Raw genomic sequence first — 23,445 nt, forward strand, 5'->3', positions numbered from 1 at the left:
CACCTGGGGCCAACTTGCTCATTCAAGCATTGGCTGCAGGAGGGGAGGGAGAGAGAGAGAGAGAGGAGAGAAGAGAGAGAGAGAGAGAGAGAGACAGAGGGAGGAGAGAAGAGAGAGAGAGAGAGAGAGAGAGAGAGAGGGAGGGAGGGAGGAGAGGTAGAGAAGCAGATGGTTGCTTCTCCGGTGTTCGATTCTGACTGGGAATCGAACCTGGAACGTCTACATGCTGGGCCCATGTTCTACCACTAAGCCTGTACTCTGAATCTTTATAGGCATGGTTTTGATTAATGTAAATAAGGCCATATGCAGTGTAAAGCTTCAGTTGAGAGAATACTCAAGTTGATGGAATTCTTGGAGTTTTTGTAACTATCAATATGTCTTCCTAAACCAGTAAAACAACTTCTATACCTATAGCTGAGATCTGTGTATTATGGCTGTCAAAAAGCCCTTTTGAACAAGATGGTCAGGAAATGTATTTGTTAACATTCTTACCTACTGGTAAAGTCTTATATATAACTGAAAGCACACATAAGCTGTTAGGAATCTCCCCTTAGAAACTGCATTAGTGCACTTAATACCCATACTTAAAATTTATAAAGCTTCATGTTCTTAAGAATATAATTCATGTTTTTCACTAATGTGGCCTGCTTTCATCCATTTTGGCAGGTTTAATGAAGATAGGATGAGGAAAAAATTACAAATGTTTGCTCAGTTTCCTTGGATTTGGGGGGAGGAGGAGAGCTATAATAGCTTTATCTTTTCCATGTCTACTCTATGGAAGAGAGATATATCTGTAATATGGCTCTGTATTCACATTTTCTCTTAAGAATCATTCTTAATCAGGATCACACTAAGTATATACTGAACTTCTATGTAAAGCCATCAGATTTGTTCCAAAAATATCTACCTTTTTTGTTTATGCCAGCTAAAGGTGCCTAATTGTCTTATGTTCATTTTGCAGGATTTTGGGTAAGCAGATAATCGCTCCAAGTGAAGGTTATAGACTGTATCCTAGATCCTCTTTTGCTCTTTCTGTTTCACACGAGGCAGCATCATCTCAAGAAAGAGATTCTACTATGTAAGTATTCTAATACTAAAGTATTTATGTCTCCAAATGCCCAAGTAGTCTATCTTACCAGTTATATTAAGGAATTAAAATACTTCTTCCTACTTTTTGGTATTTAATAAAGCATGGCAAATTCTGTAAGATTGACCATAATCTTTGTGTATATTAGAATTTTGATACATTTTTTGTTGTTGAAAAAGTAAGACATTACTAAGGTTTTAAGAATATTTTTTATGTTGATCTATATATTATCTATAGCTATATACCTCTATCTACAAAACAGGAACTTCCCTCTTGGAATAAATGTGTAGATAAACTAGTTTAAAGAAATTTAGGAAACTAAGAAATAGACCTTAAATTTTGTTTGGAAAAGGTGATTTTGCTTAAACATGTAATATTAATTAGAGGTTAGTCTCTTTATAGAAGTAATACTAATGTTAGTTTTTTAGCCTAAAAGGGGTAGTTAGTTAAAATGGCTAATTCTTTTGAACAACTCAAACTCTTTAAACAGCAGTAAAATATACCCAAATGGGATTATTTCAAAATCTATGCTTACCCTTAAATCTATTGTAAATTTAAACCTCTCATATTATATTAAATGAGTCCTTTTAAGTTTATTCCTTGTATATAAATTTCAGATTTTTACAAACTAATGTATCCTAGAGATGAGATGAAGTATTCATTAATTCTCACTGACAAAAATTGCCTAATGTGCTGTCATTAAAATATATTTTTCTGATCTGTTAGTATAAACTTTATATTTATATAAACCTTATTCTTTCTTTCTTTCTTTCTTTCTTTCTTTCTTTCTTTCTTTCTTTCTTTCTTTCTTTCTTTCTTTCTTTCTTTCTTTCTTTCTATTTTTTGTAAGAAAGAGAGGAAAAGGAAGAGATGAGACGTATCAACTTATAGTTGTGGCACTTTAGTTGTTCATTGACTGTTTCTCATATGTGTTTTGACCTGGGGGCCTCCAACCAAGCCAGTGACCCCTTGCTCAAGCCAGCAACCTTGGGCTCAGACCACTGACTTTGGGCTTCAAGCCAGCAACCTTCGAGCTCAAACCAGCGAACAGGTATCATGTCTATGATCCCATGCCCAAGCTGGCAACTCTGTGCTCAAGCTGCTGAGCGTACACTCAAGCCAAATGAGCCTGCACTCAAACTGGCAGCCTTGGGATTTTGAACCTGGGATGTCAGCATCTCAGGTAGACACTCTATTCACTTCACCACCACCAGTCAGGCACTTTATTCTTATTTTAAAAGTATAAATTGGCCCTGGCCGGTTGGCTCAGCAGTAGAGCGTTGGCCTGGCATGCGGGGGCCCCAGGTTCGATTCCTGGCCAGGGCACATAGGAGAAGCGCCCATTAGCTTCTCCACCCCCCCCCCCCTTCCTCTCTGTCTCTCTCTTCCCCTCCCGCAGCCAAGGCTCCATTGGAGCAAAGATGGCCCGGGCGCTGGGGATGGCTCCTTGGCCTCTGCCCCAGGCGCTAGAGTGGCTCTGGTCGGGGCAGAGCGACGCCCCGGAGGGGCAGAGCATCACCCCCTGGTGGGCAGAGCGTCGCCCCTGGTGGGCGTGCCGGGTAGATCTCGGTCGGGTGCATGCGGGAGTCTGTCTGACTGTCTCTCCCCGTTTCCAGCTTCAGAAAAATACAAAAAAAAAAAAAAAAAGTAAAAAACAAAAACAAAAAAACAAAACAAAACTATAAATTGTAGTGTCATTTAGAAATTTCATCTCAAAGGAAATTAGGAACCATGCCTGGGTTAGCTCCTCCAAGGGGCTTGCTTATTCAGCATTCTGTGACATACTGCAGACCTCCTTTCTTTCCTTTCTCCTGTTACCACCACTCCTGATTGACTCTTCTTATTTTTGGTTCTGCTTTTCTGGACTATTTCACTTAACAGTTTTCGGTAATTACTTTTTTTTACTGTAGTACTGATAGAACAAAAAACTATACTTAATATACAGATATGTACTTAGATGAAAGAAATTATTCAGTTATATTAGCATACTACTACTTATGGATAGAAAGCAATAACAAATTAAGCATAATCTATGATATTTACTTTCATGTAACTAATACTACTTTGTCCAACGTGTTCTTTTCTTGAGTTCCATAACAAACTCAACATTTCAAAATATTTGCATGTTTTAATTAGCCATAATTATTATTGATGTTCCAATTGTTACAACTAGGCCATGTTGAGCTGGTTGGTATGTTTTTATCTTGACTATACCACTGTATCCTTGCTTTCTGGTTACAGTAGTATGTTCCATGCTCATCCTAATTTTTTCTTCTTTTAAGACATGGAATCCACCTGACCAGGTGGTGGTGCAGTGGATAGAGAGTCAGACTGGGATGCCAAGGACCCAGGTTCAAGACCCCAAGGTCACCAGCTTGAGCGCGAGCTCATCTGGTTTGAGAAAAAAAAAGCTCACCGGCTTGGACCCAAGGTCGCTGGCTCAAGCAAGGGGTTACTCGGTCTGCTGAAGGCCCACGGTCAAGGCACATATGAGAAAGCAATCAATGAACAATTAAGGTGTTGCAATGCGCAACGAAAAACTAATGATTGATGCTTCTTATCTCTCCGTTCCTGTCTGTCTGTCCCTGTCTATCCCTCTCTCTGACTCTCTCTGTCTCTGAAAAGAAAGAAGACATGAAATCCACTGAACTTGAAGGAGATCTAATTTCTTTCTTTTTTATTTTTCTTCATTTTTCCGAAGCTGGAAACGGGGAGGCAGTCAGACAGACTCCCACATACGCCTGACCGGGATCCACCCGGAACGCCCACCAGGGCGCGATGCTCTGCCCCTTTGGGGCGTCACTCTGTTGCATCCAAAGCCACTCCAGTGCCTAAGGCAGAAGCCACAGAGCCATCCTCAGCGCCCGGGCCATCTTTGCTCCAATGGAGCCCTGGCTGCGGGAGGGGAAGAGAGAGACAGAGAGGAAGGAGAGGGGGAGGGGTGGAGAAGCAGATGGGCGCTTCTCCTGTGTGCCCTGTCCGGGAATCGAACCCGGGACTCCTGCACGCCAGGCCGACGCTCTACCACTGAACCAACCAGCCAGGGCCATGGAGATCTAATTTCTTTAAGAGGCAAATAGTATCTGAGAACAAAATTTGGGTAGTGAGGGTTATATAAGTTGGTGGTGCTGATCCTATTTTGCCACTTTTTGTAGTAAGAGATGTGGGAAAATATGTCATGAATTAATTTTTTCAGTTTAACAAATCAGGTTTCCATTAAATACGAGGTTTACCAACTACTGAGACTTTCTACAAAAATAACATTTCAAATTATATTCATTGTTGCCCTTCCACATTACATTTTCCTTCTAAAATTCAGGGTTGATCCTTTCTGTCTCCCACTTAAAAATATTCAATAGCTTCCCACTGGATTTCAGATAAAATCTAGAATTATGTCATAGGCTGGCCCCAGACCACATATCTATCTTTTTTTTTTTAATTTTTATTTTTAATTTTTTTTACGGGGACAGAGAGAGAGTCAGATAGAGGGATAGATAGGGACAGACAGGAACGAAGAGAGATGAGAAGCATCAATCATCAATTTTTCATTGCAACACCGTAGTTGTTCATTGATTGCTTTCTCATATGTGCCATGACCGTGGGCCTTCAGCAGACCGAGTAACCCCCCGCTCAAGCCAGTGACCTTGGGTCCATGCTAGTGAGCCTTTTTTTTTTTGCTCAAGCCAGATGAGCCTGCACTCAGGCTGGCAACCCTGGGGTCTCAAACCTGGGTCCTTCCGCATCCCAGTCCGACGCTCTATCCACTGCACCACCGCCTGGTCACCACCGTGGAGAGAGCGCAGTGCTGAGGGGGGGCCAGCGCACATGGCGGGGGCCCACATTTCTATCTTTATCTTCTGTCAGCCTATCTCTCTTTTTTTTTTTTTTTTTGTATTTTTCTGAAGCTGGAAACGGGGAGAGACAGTCACACAGACTCCCGCGTGCGCCCGACCGGGATCCACCCGGCACAACCATCAAGGGCGATGCTCTGCCCCTCCGGGGCGTCGCTCTGCCACGACCAGAGCTACTCCAGCGCCGGGGCAGAGGCCAAGGAGCCATCCCCAGCGCCTGGGCCATCTTTGCTCCAATGGAGCCTTGGCTGTGGGAATGGAAGAGAGAGACAGAGAGGAAGGAGAGGGTGAAGGGTGGAGAAGCAGATGGGCGCTTCTCCTGTGTGCCCTGGCCGGGAATCAAACCCCGGTCCCCCGCACGCCAGGCCGACGCTCTACCGCTGAGCCAACCGGCCAGGGCCAGCCTATCTCTCTTTGACTAATCCTCCTACACTGGCTTTCTTTCACATCTCAAATGTACTTAACAAGGTATTTTTTTATTTATTTATTCATTTTAGAGAGGAGAGGGAGAGAAAGAGAGAGAGGAGAGACAGAGAGAGAAAAGGGGGGGAGGAGCTGGAAGCATCAACTCCCATATGTGCCTTGACCAGGCAAGCCCAGGGTTTCGAACCCGGCGACCTCAGCATTTCCAGGCGACGCTTTATCCACTGCGCCACCACAGGTCAGGCCTAAACAAGGTGTTGTGATTCTGTTTCTATTCTGAGATGTTCTTGGGCCAGAGGTAAGTGATACAATAAACAAAATAAAAATACTGTGTCTTCTTCTTTTTATCTCTAACAGTTAGCACAGTGCCTAGAACATGGTTAACATTCAACTTTATTTTTTTCTAAATTAAAACATATTTATATAACAAATTACATGAAAATGAATTAATGTACAAATTGATATTATAGTTTCAAAACAATGTTATCAATCAAAACAAATATTTGTATCTATATCAAAATAGAATTCTAGGAAGTTAAAACAGTGGAAGATGGTCACAGCATAAGGAGAAAACACTAGCAAAAAGGACGAGTTTGAGGACATTTCCACTTGAAAAACAATTATACATTCTTCTGCTTCAAGTTAGCTTAAGGTTCATATCTACCTCTAGTTTAAGGACATACCTTAATAAAAATGAAATAATATCTAATTAGTTCCTAAAGTGTATGACTCTACACAGAATTATAACCCTTAAAAAGTAATTAAAAGAGCCTGACCAGACAGTGGCACAGTGGATAGAGCATCGGACTAGGACGAGGAGGACCCAGGTTTGAAACCCCTAGGTCACTGGCTTGAGTGCAAGCTCATCCGGCTCGAGTGTGGGCTCACCAGCTTGAGCGCAGGGTAACTGGCTTGAGCATGGGATCATAGACATGACCCTGTGGTGGCTGACTTGAGCCCAAAGGTCACTGGTTTGAAGTCCAAGGTCGCTGACTTAAGCAAGGGGTCACTCACTCTGCTGTAGCCCCCGGGTCAAGGCACATAAGAGAAAGCAATTAATGAACAACTAAGGTGACACAATGAGGAATTGATGCTTCTCATCTCTCTCCCTCCTGTCTGTCCCTCTCTCTGTCTCTCTGTCACACACACACACACACACAAAATAAATAAAAAATAATTAAAAGAATAGAGAGCCCAGGAATAAATCTTTGTATATATGCCTGAATGATTTTCAATAGGGGCACCAAGACTACACAGTGGGGAAAAAAAGACTTCAACAAATAGTGTTGGGAAAACTGGCTATCAATATGCAAAAGAATGAAGTGGGACTCTTACCTTATACTGTATATAGAAATTAACTGAAAATGGATTAAAGACCTACATATAAGAACTAAAGCTCTAAAACTTCTACAATAAAGCAGGGGAAAAGCTTCATGGCATTGGATTTGGCAATGATTTTTGGATATGACTACAAAAGCAAAGTCTAACAAAAGAAATAGTCAAGACTGAAAAGACAACCTGTGGAATGGGGAGAATATTTGCAAATCAAATATCTGATAAGTATAATAGTTAATATCCAGATTATATAGGGAACTTCAACTCAACAACAAAAAACATTTAAAAACCTCAATTAAAAAGTAAACAAATGACCTGGCTGGTGGCTCAGCTGGTTAGAGTGTCATCCTGAGATTCTAAGGTTGCAGGTTCGATCCTCCATTAGGACACATACAAGAATCAATTAATGAATACATACATAAGTGGAACAACAAGTCAATGTTTCTTTCTCTCTCTCCCCCTCCCTATCTCTCTCTCTAAAATTAATAAATAATTTTTAAAAATAAAGGACTAGCCTGACCAGGCAGTGGCGCAGTGGATTGAGCATCAGACTGAGATGCAGAGGACCCAGGTTCGAGACCCTGAGTTCGCCAGCTTGAGCGCGGGCTCATCTGGTTTGAGCAAAGCTCACCACGTTGGACCCAGGGTCGCTGACTCGAGCAAGGGGTTACTTGGTCTGCTGTAGCTCCACGGTCAAGGCACATATGAGAAAGCAATCAATGAACAACTAAGGTGTTACAACGAAAAACTGATGATTGATGCTTCTCATCTCTCTCCGTTCCTGTCTGTCTGTCCCTATCTATCCCTCCCTCTGACTCTGTAAAAAAAAAAAAAAAAAAAAAAAAAAAGACTAGATGTGCTCACTTCGGCAGCACATATACTAAAATTGGAACGATACAGAGAAGATTAGCATGGCCCCTGCACAAGGATGACACGCAAACTCGTGAAGCGTTCCATATTTTAAATAAATAAATGACTAGAATAGACAATTCCCCAAAGACATACAAATGGTCAATAAGCATATGAAAAGATGTTCAACATATCTAATCATAAGAGAAATGCAAATCAAAATTATAATGAAATATCACTTCATACCCATCAGGATGGCCACTATCATAAGAACAGAAAATAACAAGTTCTGGTAAAATGCAAAGAAATTGGAAACCTTGTGTATCTTTGGTGGAAGTTTAAAATGGTGCAGCCATTATGGGAAACAGGATGGAAATACCTTAAAAAATTAAAGATAGAATTACCATATGACCAGCAATCTTACTCTTGGATATATATCCAAAAATATTGAAAGCAGGATCACAAAGAGATATTTATACACCCATGTTCATTGTAGTATTCACAATAGCTAAGAGGTGGAAGCAACCCAAATGTTGGCTGACAGATAAGTAAATAAAATGTGGTATAGCTATACAATATATTATTATGTACCCTTAAAAAAATAAGGAAATTCTTTCACATGCTACAGCATGAATGAATCTCAAAGAGATTATGCAAAGTGAAATAAGCTAGTCACAGAAAAACAAAAGCAAAACTACATTAATATTAAGTGCAGTAGTTCCCCCTTTTCTGCAGGGGATACATTCCAGAACCCCAAGAGGATGCCTGAAACCACTGATAGTACCAAACCCTATCTATCAATATATACTGCTTTTTATGATAAAGTTTAATTTATAAATTAGGCACAGGAAAAGTTAACAATAACTAATAATAAAATAGAACAATTCTATTATATACTATCATATAATCAAAGTTATCTTAATGTGGTCTCTCTCATTCTCAAAATATCTTATTGTACTGTAATCACGTTTCTTGTGATATGACATAAAATGTGTATATGAGGAGATGAAGTGAGGCAAATGACATAGATTGTGAAAATAGTGTTAGACTACTACTGACCCTTCTGACAATATAGAACAAGCACTTGATGGTCACTTTGGCATATCCAAATTGCCAGCATCACTACTCTTGTGCTTTGCAGTCATTAAGTAAAATAAGGATTACTTGAACTCAAGCACTAAACACAATCACTGCAATACTATCATGTTACTCAAATGACACACAATTGAAAACTTATGAATTGTGGCCCTGGCCGGTTGGCTCAGTGGTAGAGAGTAAGCCTGGTGTGTGGAAGTCCCAAGTTCGATTCCCTGCCAAGGCACACAGGAGAGGCACCCTGCTGCTTCTCCACCCCTCCCCTTCTTACTTCACTCTCTCTCTTCCCTCTTGCAGCCAAGGCTCTATTAGAGTGAGTTGGCCCCAGGCACTAAGGATGGCTCCATGACCTCTACCTTAGGTGCTAAAAAGTGGCTCCAGTTGCAAGGGAGCAAGGACCCCAGATGGACAGAACATCACCCCCTAGTGGGCTAGCCGGGTAAATCCCTGTGGGGGTGCATACAGGAGTCTTGTCTCTCTGCCTCCCCTCCTCTCACTAAATAAAAGAAATAAAAAGTTAAATAATAAATAAATAAAACTTATGAATTGTTTATTTCTGGAATTTTCCATTTAATATTGTCAGACCATAATTGACTTGGGTAACAGAAACTGCAGAAAGTGAGACTACAGATAAGGGGGGACTACTGTATCTAACATACTCAAGATCATAGAAACAATGATGGAATTATTGAAATAAGCACATTACCTTCTGAGGTTCCTTTGAGATGTTATTATGAATGTAAATATTCTTAGTTTTTTAAAAATTTGTTTTATAGCCATAGCTGTTGCATCTGAAAAGATAGCAAACAGTATTCAATACTGGATAACACACCTGAGCAGAGTAAGTCTATGGCTAGTATTTATTCTTCCTGTTCTGAAAATGAATAGGCACTAAGGTTTGTAGTAGTCTAGGATAGTATCACCAGGGCAAGGGACTTTGAGCTGAAACTCATGTGACTGAGTTGCTGTGAGAGCTGTTTATGTTGTACCTAATTAATATTTGCTTTTTTTTTTTCTCTCTCCCAGATTTGGAATTAGGGGAAAGAAGTTACATTTTTCAACTCCTTATGTTCATAAAGCATCTTCTATTGCCAACTCCCCTAGCTTGTGTCCGGTGGAAAAAGAAGAGGAAGACTGTGTAATTGTCTCTGAAGGAATAATAGAGGAATACCTAGCATTCGACTGCACAAATATGTGAGTTTTATGTCTTTTAAGCTTTTACTCCTCTCCTATTTTATGTGTTAGTGTATATTTTTTAAAAACTATACTACCAGTATAACCTATAATTAAACTTATGTCACTTTTCGTTACTTCTTTTCTGTTACTTCTCAGGTATTATGTGCTTTGTGGATATAAATCCCTGTTGCTTCCACATACCAGAATTCCTTGTGTATTTTCTCCCTGCATGTCATTTGTGGGTTTTTTTTGTATTTTTTTTGTTTGTTTTTTGTTTTTGTTGCAAGAGAGAGAGACACAGACAGAAAGACAGAGAGAGGAAGGGAGCAAGATGAGAAGCATAAACTCATAGTTGCATCACTTTAGTTGTTCATTGATTGCTTCTCATACATACATGCCTTGACCAGGGTACTCAAGCTGAGCTGTGACCCCTTGCTCAAGCCAGCAACCTTGGGTTTCAAGCCAACAATCTTTGGCTCATGTTGATGATCTCATGCTCAAGCCAGCAACCTTGGGTTCCGAACCTGGGACCCCTGCATCCCAGGTTGACGCTCTATCCACTGTGCCATCACCAGTCAGTCTTATTTGCCTCTTCTTTTTCTAACATATTTTTTATTAAATGAGAGGCAGGGAGGCAGAAATAGACTCCAGCATGTTCCCCAACTGGGATCCACCTGGCAATCCCTCTACCAGGTGATGCTCTGCCCATCTGGGCCCCAGCTCCGTTGCTCAGCAACCAAGCTATTTTAGTGTTGTGGAGCCATCCTCAGGGCCTGGGGCCAATTTTTTCTCAAACCATTTGAGGCATGGCTGTGGGAGGGGAAGAGAAAGAGAGAGAGAAATAGAGAGAGCTGGGACAGGAGGGTGGAGAAACAGATGGTCACTTCTCCTGTGTGCCTGATTGAGAATCAAACCCATGACTTCCACACACCGGGCTGACACTCTCTACCACAGAGCCAACTGGCCAGGGCCCTTATTTGCCTCTTGACTTTAAAATTTTTACATGAGTTAATTATCTTCACATAATTTGATTTTGTCCTTTGTAAGTTATCACCAGTAATTCCTGGAATCACTGAAACTTTTTTGTGTGTGACAGAAACAGAGAGACAGAGAGGGACAGATAAGGAAAGACAGACAGGAGGGAGGGAGATGAGAAGCGTCAATTCTTTGTTTCAGCACCTTAGTTGTTCATTGATTGCTTTCTCATATGTGCCTTGACTGGGGGTGGGGTGGGGGTGGGGCTACAGCAGAGCGAGTGACCTCTTGCTCAAGCCAGTGACCTTGGGTTCAAGCCAGCAACCTTGGGCTTCAAGACAGCAACTTTTGGGCTCAAGCCAGTGACCATGGGGTTATGTCTATGATCCCATGCTCAAGCAAGTGACCCCGTGCTTAAGCCGGATGAGCCTGTGCTCAAGCCAGTGACCTCAGGGTTTCGAACCTGGGTCCTCTGCGTCCCAGTCCGATGCTCTATCCACTGCACCACTGCCTGGTCAGGCTCACTGAAACTTTTTTTTTTTTTTTTTTTTGCATTTTTCCGAAGCTGGAAACGGGGAGGCAGTCAGACAGACTCCCGCATGCGCCCGACCGGGATCCACCTGGCATGCCCACCGGGGGGCAATGTTCTGCCCCTCTGGGACGTCACTCTGTTGCATCCAAAGCCATTCTAGCACCTGAGGCAGAGACCACAGAGCCATCCTCAGTGCCCAGGCCATCTTTGCTCCAATGGAGCCTTGGCTGCGGGAGGGGAAGAGAGAGACAGAGAGGAAGGAGAGGGGGGAGGGGTGGAGAAGCAGATGGGCACCTCTCCTGTGTGCCCTGGCCAGGAATCGAACCCGGGACTCCTGCACGCCAGGCCGATGCTCTACCACTGAGCCAACCGGCCAGGGCTCACTGAAACTTTTTAAAACCGTAGTTGAAGAAATATGAACTTCATTTTTATAAATCCTGTTTGTAAAAGGTACAATACAGTTTATATAAAACCTTATACTCAGCACAGACTATAATTAATGATGCTTATTTTTTATCTATTTTTGTATTCTTACAATAGTCTTGTGAGATAGATAATATTTACTCTCTTGACAGGGTAGGAGAGAATCAGAGTAGGTAAATTTGAGGTAAAGCTAAAACTAAAACCTTATCCAATTCTAAATCCAATGTTCTCTTTACTATTCCATGCTACATTTCTGAAACATTAATTTCTTAAACTACTCCTTTAAGCCTTTAAAAGTTCCAGAATTGGCCTGACCAGGCGGTGGCGCAGTGGATAGAGCGTCGGACTGAGATGCCTAAGACCCAGGTTTGAGACCCCGAGGTCGCCAGCTTGAGTGCGGGCTCATCTGGTTTGAGCAAAAGCTCACCAGCTTGAGCCCAAGGTCGCTGGCTCAAGCAAGGGGTTACTCGGTCTGCTCAAGGCCTGTGGTTAAGGCACATATGAGAAAGCAATCAATGAACAACTAAGGTGTTGCAACGTGCAATGAAAAACTGATGATTGATGCTTCTCTTCTGTCCGTTCCTGTCTGTCTGTCCCTGTCTATCCCTCTCTCTGACTCTCTCTCTCTAAAAAAAAAGAAGATAAAAGTTCCAGAATTGATGATAGTCACAGCAGCATATCTGGAAGTGAGTAAAATTTTCATTTTAGGTTATAAGGGTTTGGTTTGGTCTAGTTCAGGGGTCCCCAAACTACAGCCCGCAGGCCACATGCAGCCCCCTGAGGCCATTTATTCGGCCCCCGCCACACTTCCAGAAGGGGCACCTCTTTCATTGGTGGTCAGTGAGAGGAGCACATTGACCATCTCATTAGCCAAAAGCAGGTCCATTGTTCCCATTGAAATACTGGTCAGTTTGTTGATTTAAATTTACTTGTTCTTTATTTTAAATATTGTATTTGTTCCTTTTTTTTTTTTTTACTTTAAAATAAGATATGTGCAGTATGCATAGGGATTTGTTCATAGTTTTTTTTATAGTCTGGCCCTCCAACGGTCTGAGGGACAGTGAACTGGCCCCCTGTGTAAAAAGTTTGGGGACCCCTGGTCTAGTTAGTATTGTGGCAAATGATTCTGGACGTTTCTTACTGTCATATTTCCTACTAAGCCATGCTTACTCATGTGGTCTCAATGTACACATCCTAGGGTCAGCTAAATATAATCCAGATTCCTGTAACACCCCTAAGCTAGCTCATTGTTGCAAAAGAATCATAATTAGGTTCTCATGGTTTTCCAGAGACTGACCCTTTTCCTGTTACTTCATCTGGCGTGGGTCAAATTATCTCTATTTTCTATTCCTTTTTCCTCAGGTGAGTCTTCTCCCTTGCTTTTGGCTTATAAAAGTAAAGCTGATTTGACTAATGTAAAATATGATGTAAATGGCTTATAGATGTCCCCTAGGCGTCTCTTTCCTTTTTCCTGATAATGAATCCAAATTAATTTTCAGGTAATACAGGAAAGGGTTTTAGAAAGGCAGCATTCTGGTTAGAGATACCACTGAGATATTGACTGAAAAATGAGAGTTATTGAACCATTAGAATGTTCCTAATTTAAAAGATTGAAGGCCCAGAAATAAACCAAACATCTCTAGGAAAGTAATATATACAATAGTTCAGCAAATGATTCTGGCGCAACATAAACTACGCCCCACTCTGTATATGAAGTGAAACTCAATCTCATTCACAGAGATGTAAATTAAAACTATAAGATACTATTTTATGTGTCAGACTGGTAGAGAATAAAAGATAAAGTAGTTTGATAATTCCTTAAATGAGAAAACAGGCATATTCTTTTACCACTGGAGAATTATACTATCTCTTTAGAGGAAAATGAGCAATATCTTTCAAATTGAAATGCACAGACCTTTTGACTTAATGATTCTATTTATAGGAATTTATCCTGCAGATATAATACCTGCCTAAAAACTATGTACAAGGATATTAATTACAGCATTGACTCTAAGAGCAAAAGGTTGGTTATCAGTAACAGCTAGATATATTACACATATTGGATGGAATACTCTGCAGCTGTGTTTTTTTTTTTTTAAGATTTTATTTATTCATTATAGAGAGGGGACAGAGAGAGAGAGAGAAAGAGACGGGGGGAGGAGCAGGAAGCATCAACTCCCATATGTGCCTTGACCAGGCAAGCCCAGGGTTTTGAACCGGCAACCTCAGCGTTTCCAGGTTGATGCTTTATCCACTGCGCCACCACAGGTCAGGCTCTGCAGCTGTTTTTTAAAAGAGGCAGATTTATATGTACTGATAGGGAAGCAGGGCCAAGATATATTGTTAAGTAAAAGAGCAAGTGCAGCCTGACCTGTAGTGGTGCAGTGGATAAAGCATCAACCTGGAAACGCTGAGGTTGCCGGTTCAAAAACCCTGGGCTTGCCTGGTCAAGGCACATATGGGAGTTGATGCTTCCTGCTCCCCTCCCCCCCGTGTCTCTCTCGCTCTCTCTCTCTCTCTCTTCTCTATAATGAATAAAAAAAAAAAGAGCAAGTGCATTGTATAATGTAACTGTTTCTCTGGACTGATGCATGTTTACTTCTGGGAATGGGTCTGGGAATGGGTATTGGGGAACAGAGATGTAAACAACTTATTTTTCGCTGTAGATAGAAGCTGAGCTACTTCTCCCTACTCCAAGCCAGTTCCATAACTTGCTTTGTCTTAGTTTAAAATACACCTATCATAGGTAAGCAGATATATAGCTAGTTTCCCCCCAGAATTGTGGAGCTTTTAGCACTCTTGTGCCGGAGAAGAGACAGACGGGCTAACTGGGAATTTCTGGGTTACAGGTACATGGTCTCCAAAAGAGCCTCAGAGTTGCTTCCTGTGCTTTTGGGCTTCCCTTTTCCTTGCCAGCCAATTACCAAATGTCTATTTGGATTAGTAAAGTTTTTAAATAATTTATGTGGACTGCTTCCCTAATGAATCATTGCCTTAAATAATTATGCAGCATAATCAGAATTACATTAATGTGTCACATTAATATTAATCTATATGCTATCCAGTTACAACAAAAAAGATTATTTCTGTATGCTTAACTATCACAGCTTGTTATTCAAATGACAATGCTCATCTGTTTAAAGCTAAAAAATGATAATTAATTCTCAGTCTTCTTTTTCAGCAGAGCAATGGGGTGGAGTGAGATAAGAAGGGAAATGTAGTCTCCTCTGCTGAGAACCCCCTTAGTTTACAAGGCAGTTTAACACATGTGCTACATATGCTGGGCAAGAGGCCAGGGGCAGGGCACAAATCACACTCCTCAGGAGCAGAGGACCACGGTGAGCATTCAGTCTAGAATAACCATGAAGTCTTTCCATCTTGCTTCTGTTACAGGGAAGAGGGAATTCATGGAAAGAAATCAGATGCAGCTACGGAGAAACAGAAATTGGGGTACCCTCCTATTGCTCCATTTTACTGCATGAAAGAGGATGTCCTTGCTTATGTTTTTGATGACGTGTGGAGCAAGGTCCTGAGCTATATGGAGCAGTTGACTCGTAGTCAGTGGGAGACATTTGCTTCTGGTAAGGATCTTTGTGAAAACAATATAAAAAAATAACTTTATGATTTGCAAGCCCTGATCAGTTTATAGATTATATGCTTCATTAGTGCAAAAGACTCATATTTGTATTTCTCACAGAAACAAAGATATATTTAGAAAATGTTTGAGCCTGACCAGGCAGTGGCACAGTGGATAGAGCGTCAGCCTGGGGACTCAGGTTTGAAACCATGAGGTCACCAGCTTGAGTCTGGGCTGCTGGCTTGAGTGTGGGATCATGGACATGACCCCATGATCATTGCCTTGAGTCCAAAGGTCACTGGCTTGAGCCCAAGGTCGCTGGCTTGAGCAAGGGGTCACTGGCTCGGTTGGAGCCCCCTGGTCAAAGCACATATGAGAAAGCAATCAATGAACAACTAAGGTGCTGCAACTACAAGTTGATACTTCTCATCTCTCTCCCTTCCTGTCTGTCTGTCCCTATCTGTACCTCTCTCTGTCTCTGTCTTTCTTGTTAAAAAAAAAAATGTTTGAGAATTAGTAGGTGAGTAAAGGCCTAGTCTGTGATAACTAGACAGAGATTGTGCTTTCTCTTTGAATATAATTACTTGGGAGAAAAAGAAATGCAAGTGACAAATACATCTTTAAACTGCCTTATTGAATAATTGATACATAATAAATCATACATATTTAAAGGGTACAGTTTGATAAGCTGACCTGTGTATACAACCATAAAACCATGAAACAGCTAATATAGTGAACACATCCATCACCCCAAAGATGACCTTTATAATCTCCCCCTCCTGCCCTTGCCCGACCCACTATCCCCAAGTGACAGCTAATCTGCTTTCTGTCACTACAGATTAGTTTTTGTTTTGAAGAATTTCATATAAATTGAATCAGATGGCATTTACTCTTCTATCACTTTCTTTCACTCAGCATGATCATTTTGGGATTCATCCATGTCCTGTATGTGTTAATTATTTCTTTTATTGCTCAGTTGTATTTCATTATTCCATAATTTATTCATCCATTTATTGGTTGATGGACATTTGGATTATTTTCAGGTTTCGACTGTTAAATGTAAACATGTGCTTTGGGGTTTTCTTTTTAGAGAGAGAGAAACAGGAAGGAAGGGAGGGGGAGAAGAGAGATGAGAAGCATCAACTCGTAGTATCTTCACTTTAGTTGTTTAAAGATTGTTTCTCATATGTGCCTTGATTGGGGGGCTCAAGTGGAGCCAGTGACCCCTTGATCAATCTAGCTACCTTTGGGCTCAAGCCACTGACCTTGGGATCATGTCGATGATCCCAGGCTCAAGCTGGTGACCCCGTGGTCAATCTGACAAGCCCATGCTCAAGCTGCTGAGTGAGCATTCTAGCCAGTGACCTCAGGGTTTTGAACCAGGGCCCTCAGGATCCCAGGCTGACATTCACTCCACTGTGCCACCACCTGCCAGGCAAGCCTACAGTACCCAATATTCCCGGGTGGTCTCCCATCCAAGTACTAACCAGGTCAGACCCTGCTTAGTTTCAGAGATTAGACAAGATCCAGCACGTTCAAGGCGGTATGGTCATAGACAAAGATGTTATGAACACTAGTGTGCAAGAATTTTTTGGAAATTTCCTTTTCTCTTGGGTAAATTTCTGTGAATGGAATAGTTGCATTATATCAGGGGTCCCCAAACTTTTTACACAGGGGGCCAGTTCACTGTCCCTCAGACCGTTGGAGGGCCGGACTATAAAAAAAACTATGAACAAATTCCTATGCACACTGCACATATCTTATTTTAAAATAAAAAAACAAAACGGGAACAAATACAATATTTAAAATAAAGAACAAGTAAATTTAAATCAACAAACTGACCAATATTTCAATGGGAACTATGCTCCTCTCACTGACCACCAATGAAAGAGGTACCCTTCCAGAAGTGCGGTGGGGGCCAGATAAATGGACTCAGGGGGCCGCATGTGGCCCGCGGGCCGTAGTTTGGGGACCCCTGCATTATATGGTTAAGTGTATATTCAACTTTTAAAGAATTTTTTGTATTGCTTTTCTGTGTATCACAAACTTAGCTGCTTCAAACAACACATTTATTATCTCACAGATTTGTGGGTCAGAGTCCAGGAATGGCTTAGTTAGTCCTCTATTTGGGATCTCAAAAGGCTGCCTTTCAAAGTATTGGCAAGGCCTGGGTTCTCACCTAGATGCTCAAATAGAAAAAGATGCACTTCCCCTTTTGTGTTCTTGGAAGCTTTAGTATTTTCTTGTAGCTTTAGTATTCATGCCAGCTTTCTTCTTCAAAACCAGCAAGAAACACTAAGAACTATTAGCAAGACAGAACTGCTAGCAAGACAGAAGCTTATATAATACAATCATGGGAGTGATATCCCATCACTTTTTTTTTTTTTGATATCCCATCACTTCTACCATCACCTACTGGTCTGAAAAAAATGTCACAGGTCCTGCTCACGTTCAAAGGGAGGAGATTACACAAAGGTGTGAACACCAAGAGGTCAGCATCACAGAGAAGCCACCTTAGCATCCGTCCACTACAATCCCTCTACTGGCCCCAATGATTCCTGTGCTCCCACATTCAACTCTCTTCCAAGGTTTCCAAGAGACTCATCTTAAATAGCTATCAGCACAGAGTTCCAAAATCTTATCATCTAAATCAGGTGCTTCTATGAATCAAGTTCTTTGATGTAATATATTTAGTAAAGTTAGTAGTTCACAATTCCTTCCCATCCATAGACCTGTGAAACTAAAGGTTATATACACAGGTATATAAACATCTAACTATATACTCTAGCCATTGCAATCCTAGAGACAAGTTATCTGACTCCACACCCAACATACAATAGTGGGCCAGAGGAAGGATAACATTTATAGACATTCCAGTTAAAAAGGAGGGGGCAGGGGAATGGAAAGTTAAAAAGGATCCACGTCAATTTTGAAAGCCTATTGGGAAAATATTGGGAATTCCTTCATTAAGTTTCAAGCCTGGAAACAATCCTCTCAGCCCTCTGCTCTACTACCTGGGCTCTTGGTTTCACCCACTGAGTCATCTTTCCTTTTTCATGAAAGGCACATGTTTGCAGCTAAGTAGTTTTATCAGGCTGATTCCTGTTAGTACAGTTTTGGAGGTCTGACAGCCTTCTGTCACTTAGAATCTTTTGCGATCTAGAAAAACTGAGATTTTTCAATGCCATCAGTCTTGGGTTTTATTATGTTTAGTAATTTTTCCCCTCAATTTATCTCTTGCATCTCATGTCTTACTATAAGCAGCCAGAAAAAATCATACCTCATCTTCAACACTTTAGCAATCTCCTTAGCTATATAACCAAGACCATCACTTAAAAGTTCTGCTTTTCACATTGCCGCAGGAAACCATTTCACTAACCTTTCTGCCACCAAATAACAAGCATCTCCCTTCTTCCACTTTCTAATAACATGTTCCTTATTTCCTTCGGAGTCCTCCCCCACAGCACCCTCCAAATTCTGATTTCTACCAAGTCTGTTCAAGGCAACTTATGCCTTCTCCATCATGCTTCTCAAAACTCTTCCAGCCTCTCTAAATGGACAATTGAAACTAAAATTAAGAAGATAATTCATTTATTACAGTATCAAAAAATAAAATACTTAGGAATAAACTTAATCAAGGAAGTATAAGACTTGTACACTGAAAACTACAAAACATTAAAAGAAATGAGAGAAAACCTGAAAAAATGGGAAGATATCTGTGTTTATGAATTGAAAGACTTACTATTGTTAAAATGGCAATACCCCCAAAATAGATCTACAGGTTGTGTACGATCCTTATCAAAATACCAACTGCCTCTTGTACAGAAATGGACAAGCTGATCCTGAAACTCATAACACTACCTGATTTTAAAATTTAATAACAAGCTACAGTAATCAAACAGTGTGATATTGGCATAAAACAGACATATAGATAAATGAAATACAATCAAAAGTCCAGAAATAAATCCACACATTTATTACCAATTGATTTTCAACAAGGGTGCTGCAATCATTCAATGGGGGGGGGGGGGTAATTTCTTCAACAAATGGTATGAACAACTGGATAGCCACATGGAGAAGAATGAAGTTGGACCATTCCTTGATGCCGTATATAAAATATCAACTAAAAATGGAAAAAAATACTCACATTTAGGAACTAAAACTATGTAACTCTTAGAAAAAAACATGAGAGTAAATCTTCATGAGATTGGCATGAGCTATGTCTTGATGTTTTCTTCATGTTACTTCTCCTTGGAGTTTGTTGAGCTATTTGCATCTGTGGGTTTATTTTTTGGTTTGACAGTGGGTTCTTAGATATAACACCACTGACAAATGACAAAAGAAAAAACAAATAGATTGGACTTCATCAGAATAATAAACTTTTTTGCATCAAATACATTATCCAGAAAGTGAGAAACCCACCACAGAATGGGAGCAGATATGTGCAAGTCACACAGCTCATAAGACTTTAGTAGCCACAATATATAAAGAATAGAATTCAACAATAAAAGGACAAATCTAATTAAAAATGGGCAAAACAGGCCCTGGCCGGTTGGCTCAGTGGTAGAGCGTCGGCCTGGCGTGTGGGAGTCCCGGGTTCGATTCCTGGCCAGGGCACACAGGAGAAGCGCCCATCTGCTTCTCCACCCCTCCCCCTCTCCTTCCTCTCTCTCTCTCTTCCCCTCCCGCAGCCGAGGCTCCATTGGAGCAAAGTTGGCTCGGGCGCTGAGGATGGCTCTGTGGCCTCTGTCTCAGGTGCTAGAGTGGCTCTGGTCGCAACAGAGCAACGCCCCGGATGGGCAGAGCATCGCCCCCTGGTGGGTGTGCTGGGTGGATCCCAGTCAGGCGCATGCGGGAGTCTGTCTGACTGCTTCCCCGTTTCTGGCTTCAGAAAAATACAAAAAAAAAAAAAAAAGGCAAAACACCTGAATAAACCTTTCTCCAAAGAAGATATACAAATGACCAATAAGTACATGAAAAGCTGTTCAACATCATTATTTATTAGGGAAATGCAAAATAAAATAAAACCAAAACCACAATGAGATATCACTTCATACCTGCTAAGATAGAAAAATATATATTTATATTTATATATATGACCTTCACACATTGCATATTGCTGGTGAGAATATAAATGGTGGAGCCATTGCTGTAATGGAGACAGTTTGGCAGGTCCTCAAAATGTTAAAATTACCATTTGACCCAGCATTCCACTCAAAGGTATCAATATATAACCAAAAGAACTGCAAGCTTATACCCACAAAAAAAACCTGTGTACAAATGTTCACAGCAGCATTATTCATAGTAATCAAAAAGGGGAATCAACCCAAATGTCCACCAAATGACAAGTGGATTAAAAAAAATGGTATATTGGATTATGGATTGAATTGTGTCCCTCTCAAAATTCATTTGTTGAAGTCCTAACCACCAATGCAAATATGTTTGGAGATAAGGCCTTTAGGGTGGTAATTAAGGTTAAACGAGGTCATAAGGGTGAGGCCCTAATCCTATAGGGTTGGTATCCTTATAAAAAGAGGAAGAGACATCAGAACTCTTTCTGTGCATGCACAGAAAAGAGGATACAAAAAAACACTGTAAAAAGGCAGCTGCCTACAAGCCAGAAGAAGAGGTGTCATCACAAACCAACCCTAACAGCACCTTGATCTTGGATTTCTAGCCTTCATAACTGTAAGAAAATGATTTTCTGTTGTTTAAGCCATCCAGTCTGTGGTATTTTGTTGTGGTATATTACCCATAAAAAGGAATTAACTAATAATGCTTGCGAAAACATGGATGAACCTTGAAAATATGCTAAAGGAGAAGAGCCAGACACAAAGGACCATATATATATATTGTATTCTTGTATGATTTCATTTAGAATGTCCAGAGTAGGCAGCCCATAGAGATAGAAAAGTAGTTTAGTGGTTACCAGGGGATGGAGGAAGAAGGGAATTGGGAAACATGGGATTTCTTTTTGGAGTGATGGAAATTTTCTGAATTAGACAGTGGTGGTATTTGCATACATTGTGAATATAATTTTAAACCTACTTAATTATATACTGTAAAATGGTTTAAAAATTATTTTAATTATCCAACCTAAAGGATACCCTCTAACATTTCTTGTATGTGTGTCTTGTATGGGTGATGAATGCTTTCATTTTTTTCAAGATAATTTTGCAGAGTATGGAATTTTAGGTAGACAGTTTTTCTCTCAGTACTTTAAAGATGTCCACTGTCTTCTCAATTGCATTGTTTATGACAAGAAATCTCATGTCATCCTTTTCTTTGTTCCTGTGTGTAAAGCCAGTAGCCGCGGCCACCATTACAGCAGCCTGGCCCATGCAGGTTCGCATTAGATTCGGACATATGGTAATGAAACAATGGAGCCAAGAACTGGTGGGCCATTAGCTTTAATCCTAGCTTGCACCCGAAGGGCTAGTAATAACACACATTGGGCTCCAAAACCCACTCATTCAGTGCTCACAAAGCCACTGACTTATCCAAGTTTCTTAGAATCAAAGGTTTCTAGCTCACCAGTCTCATTCACCTCTGTTCCCCATCTCCTTCCTTCTCCCTGCACAAACTCTGCACAAACTGGCTTCTCCTTCAACACTCCGCCATCTTGCTGCTTCTCCTGGCCTCCTCCACGTGGCCTTTCTCTGCTCTCCTTTTCTGCTCTCCTCTCTAATGCTAATCTCAGGAACCGAGAGAGCAAGCTTCTGGTCTGCCCACTTTATAGTGCAGAAATCAAAACCTTTAATCCAATATATAAAGTAGGGAAGTCTCTAATACAAAGTCACTTATCTGAGGCATGATGGGATTGCACCACCCCACATCAAAAAGGGTGGGAAAGGCTTAGTTCTAAAACCAAGCCCCAGGCTACAAGGATCCTGCCTGCCCACAGCCCGCCCCCAACACACATTAATATCACCTGGGTGACGGTTTCCACATGGGCAGCGCCATCTTTAACAAAATGAGCATAATATATTTTATCTGCCCAACACTGTGTATGTCTTTTTTTCCTCTGGCTGCTTTTAAGATTTTCTTTTTATCACTAGTTTTGAGCAATCTGATTATGCTTTGCTAATTATGTATTTTCTTACTGTTACTTCTGCTTGAAGTTTGTTGAGCTATTTGGATTTGTGGGTTTATTTTATTTGGAAAGTTTTTAGCCATTATTTCTTCAGATATTTTTTCTGTCCCCCCACCATCCCTCAGGACTGTAGTTACTCCTATATTTTGATCCCTCAGATACTTTAATTTTTTTGGAATTTTTTCTCTGTGTATATAATTTTGGATAGTTATATTGTTGTTTCTTTGTTGATCATATAAGTTTATAAATATGATATACATGTTTGCTCGCTTATAGTTTGCATTGGAAGTGGGGGGACAGGCTGTAAGCAGGCAGGAGCCTTATAGCCTAAGGCTTAGTTTTAAGACTAAGCCTTTCCCACCCTTTTTGATGTGGGGTGGTGCACTCTCATGAGGAATCCCATTATGCCTCAGATAAGTGACTTTGTATCAGAGACTTCTTTTTTTGTATATTGGATTAAAGGTTTGGATTTCTACACTATGAAGTGGGGCAGACCGGGAGTTTGCTCTCCCTCGGTTCTTGAGATTAGCGTTAGAGGGGAGAGCAGAGAGAGGACACGTGGAGGAGAGGAGAGGTAGCCAAGATGGCAGAATGCTGAAGGAGAAGCCAGTTTGTGTAGGGAGAAGGAGATGGGGAACAGAGGTGAATAAGGCTGGTGAGCTAGAAACCTTTGATTCTAGGAAACTTGGATAAGTCAGTAGCTTTGTGAGCACTGAATGATTGGGTTTTGGAGCCCAATGTGTGTTTTTACTTGCCTGCTGGGTGCAAGCTAGGATTAAAGCTAATGGCCCACCAGTTCTTGGCTTCATTGTTTCATTACCATCAGTCTGAATCTAATGCGAACCTGCATGGGCCAGCTGCTGTGATGGTGGCCGTGGCTACTGGCTTTACATCCTTCAAGTTAGTTAATCTTTTCTTCTGCAATGTTGAATTTGTTAAGCTCCTCCAATGTTTTTTTTTACTCATTATTTTCTATGAAATATAATTTGTGACTTTAATTCCTCTTATGTCGCTAATTTTTGAAAATGT

General features: G+C 40.9%; 1 protein-coding gene, 1 non-coding gene and 1 pseudogene across 10 annotated transcripts in view; 2 read left to right on the plus strand and 1 right to left on the minus strand.

Annotated features, from left to right (window-relative positions):
• FAM149B1 (family with sequence similarity 149 member B1) overlaps nt 1-23,445 on the plus strand; it is a 103,193-nt gene that overhangs the window by 43,109 nt on the left and 36,639 nt on the right. For all 9 annotated transcript variants that reach the window (XM_066348845.1, XM_066348843.1, XM_066348838.1 and 6 more), the window contains 3 exons: nt 962-1,078; nt 9,667-9,834; nt 15,140-15,327. In XM_066348845.1, the coding sequence (XP_066204942.1) occupies nt 962-1,078; nt 9,667-9,834; nt 15,140-15,327 (473 nt within the window). The remainder of the gene's footprint in view (nt 1-961; nt 1,079-9,666; nt 9,835-15,139; nt 15,328-23,445) is intronic.
• LOC136381592 (U6 spliceosomal RNA) lies at nt 7,553-7,659 on the plus strand. The gene has a single exon (XR_010747085.1). It is a non-coding gene; the product is annotated as a U6 spliceosomal RNA (small nuclear RNA).
• LOC136381561 (5S ribosomal RNA) lies at nt 16,762-16,880 on the minus strand (annotated as a pseudogene).

This window comes from Saccopteryx leptura, chromosome 9 (genome assembly GCF_036850995.1).
Source record: "Saccopteryx leptura isolate mSacLep1 chromosome 9, mSacLep1_pri_phased_curated, whole genome shotgun sequence".
NCBI lineage: Eukaryota > Metazoa > Chordata > Mammalia > Chiroptera > Emballonuridae > Saccopteryx > Saccopteryx leptura.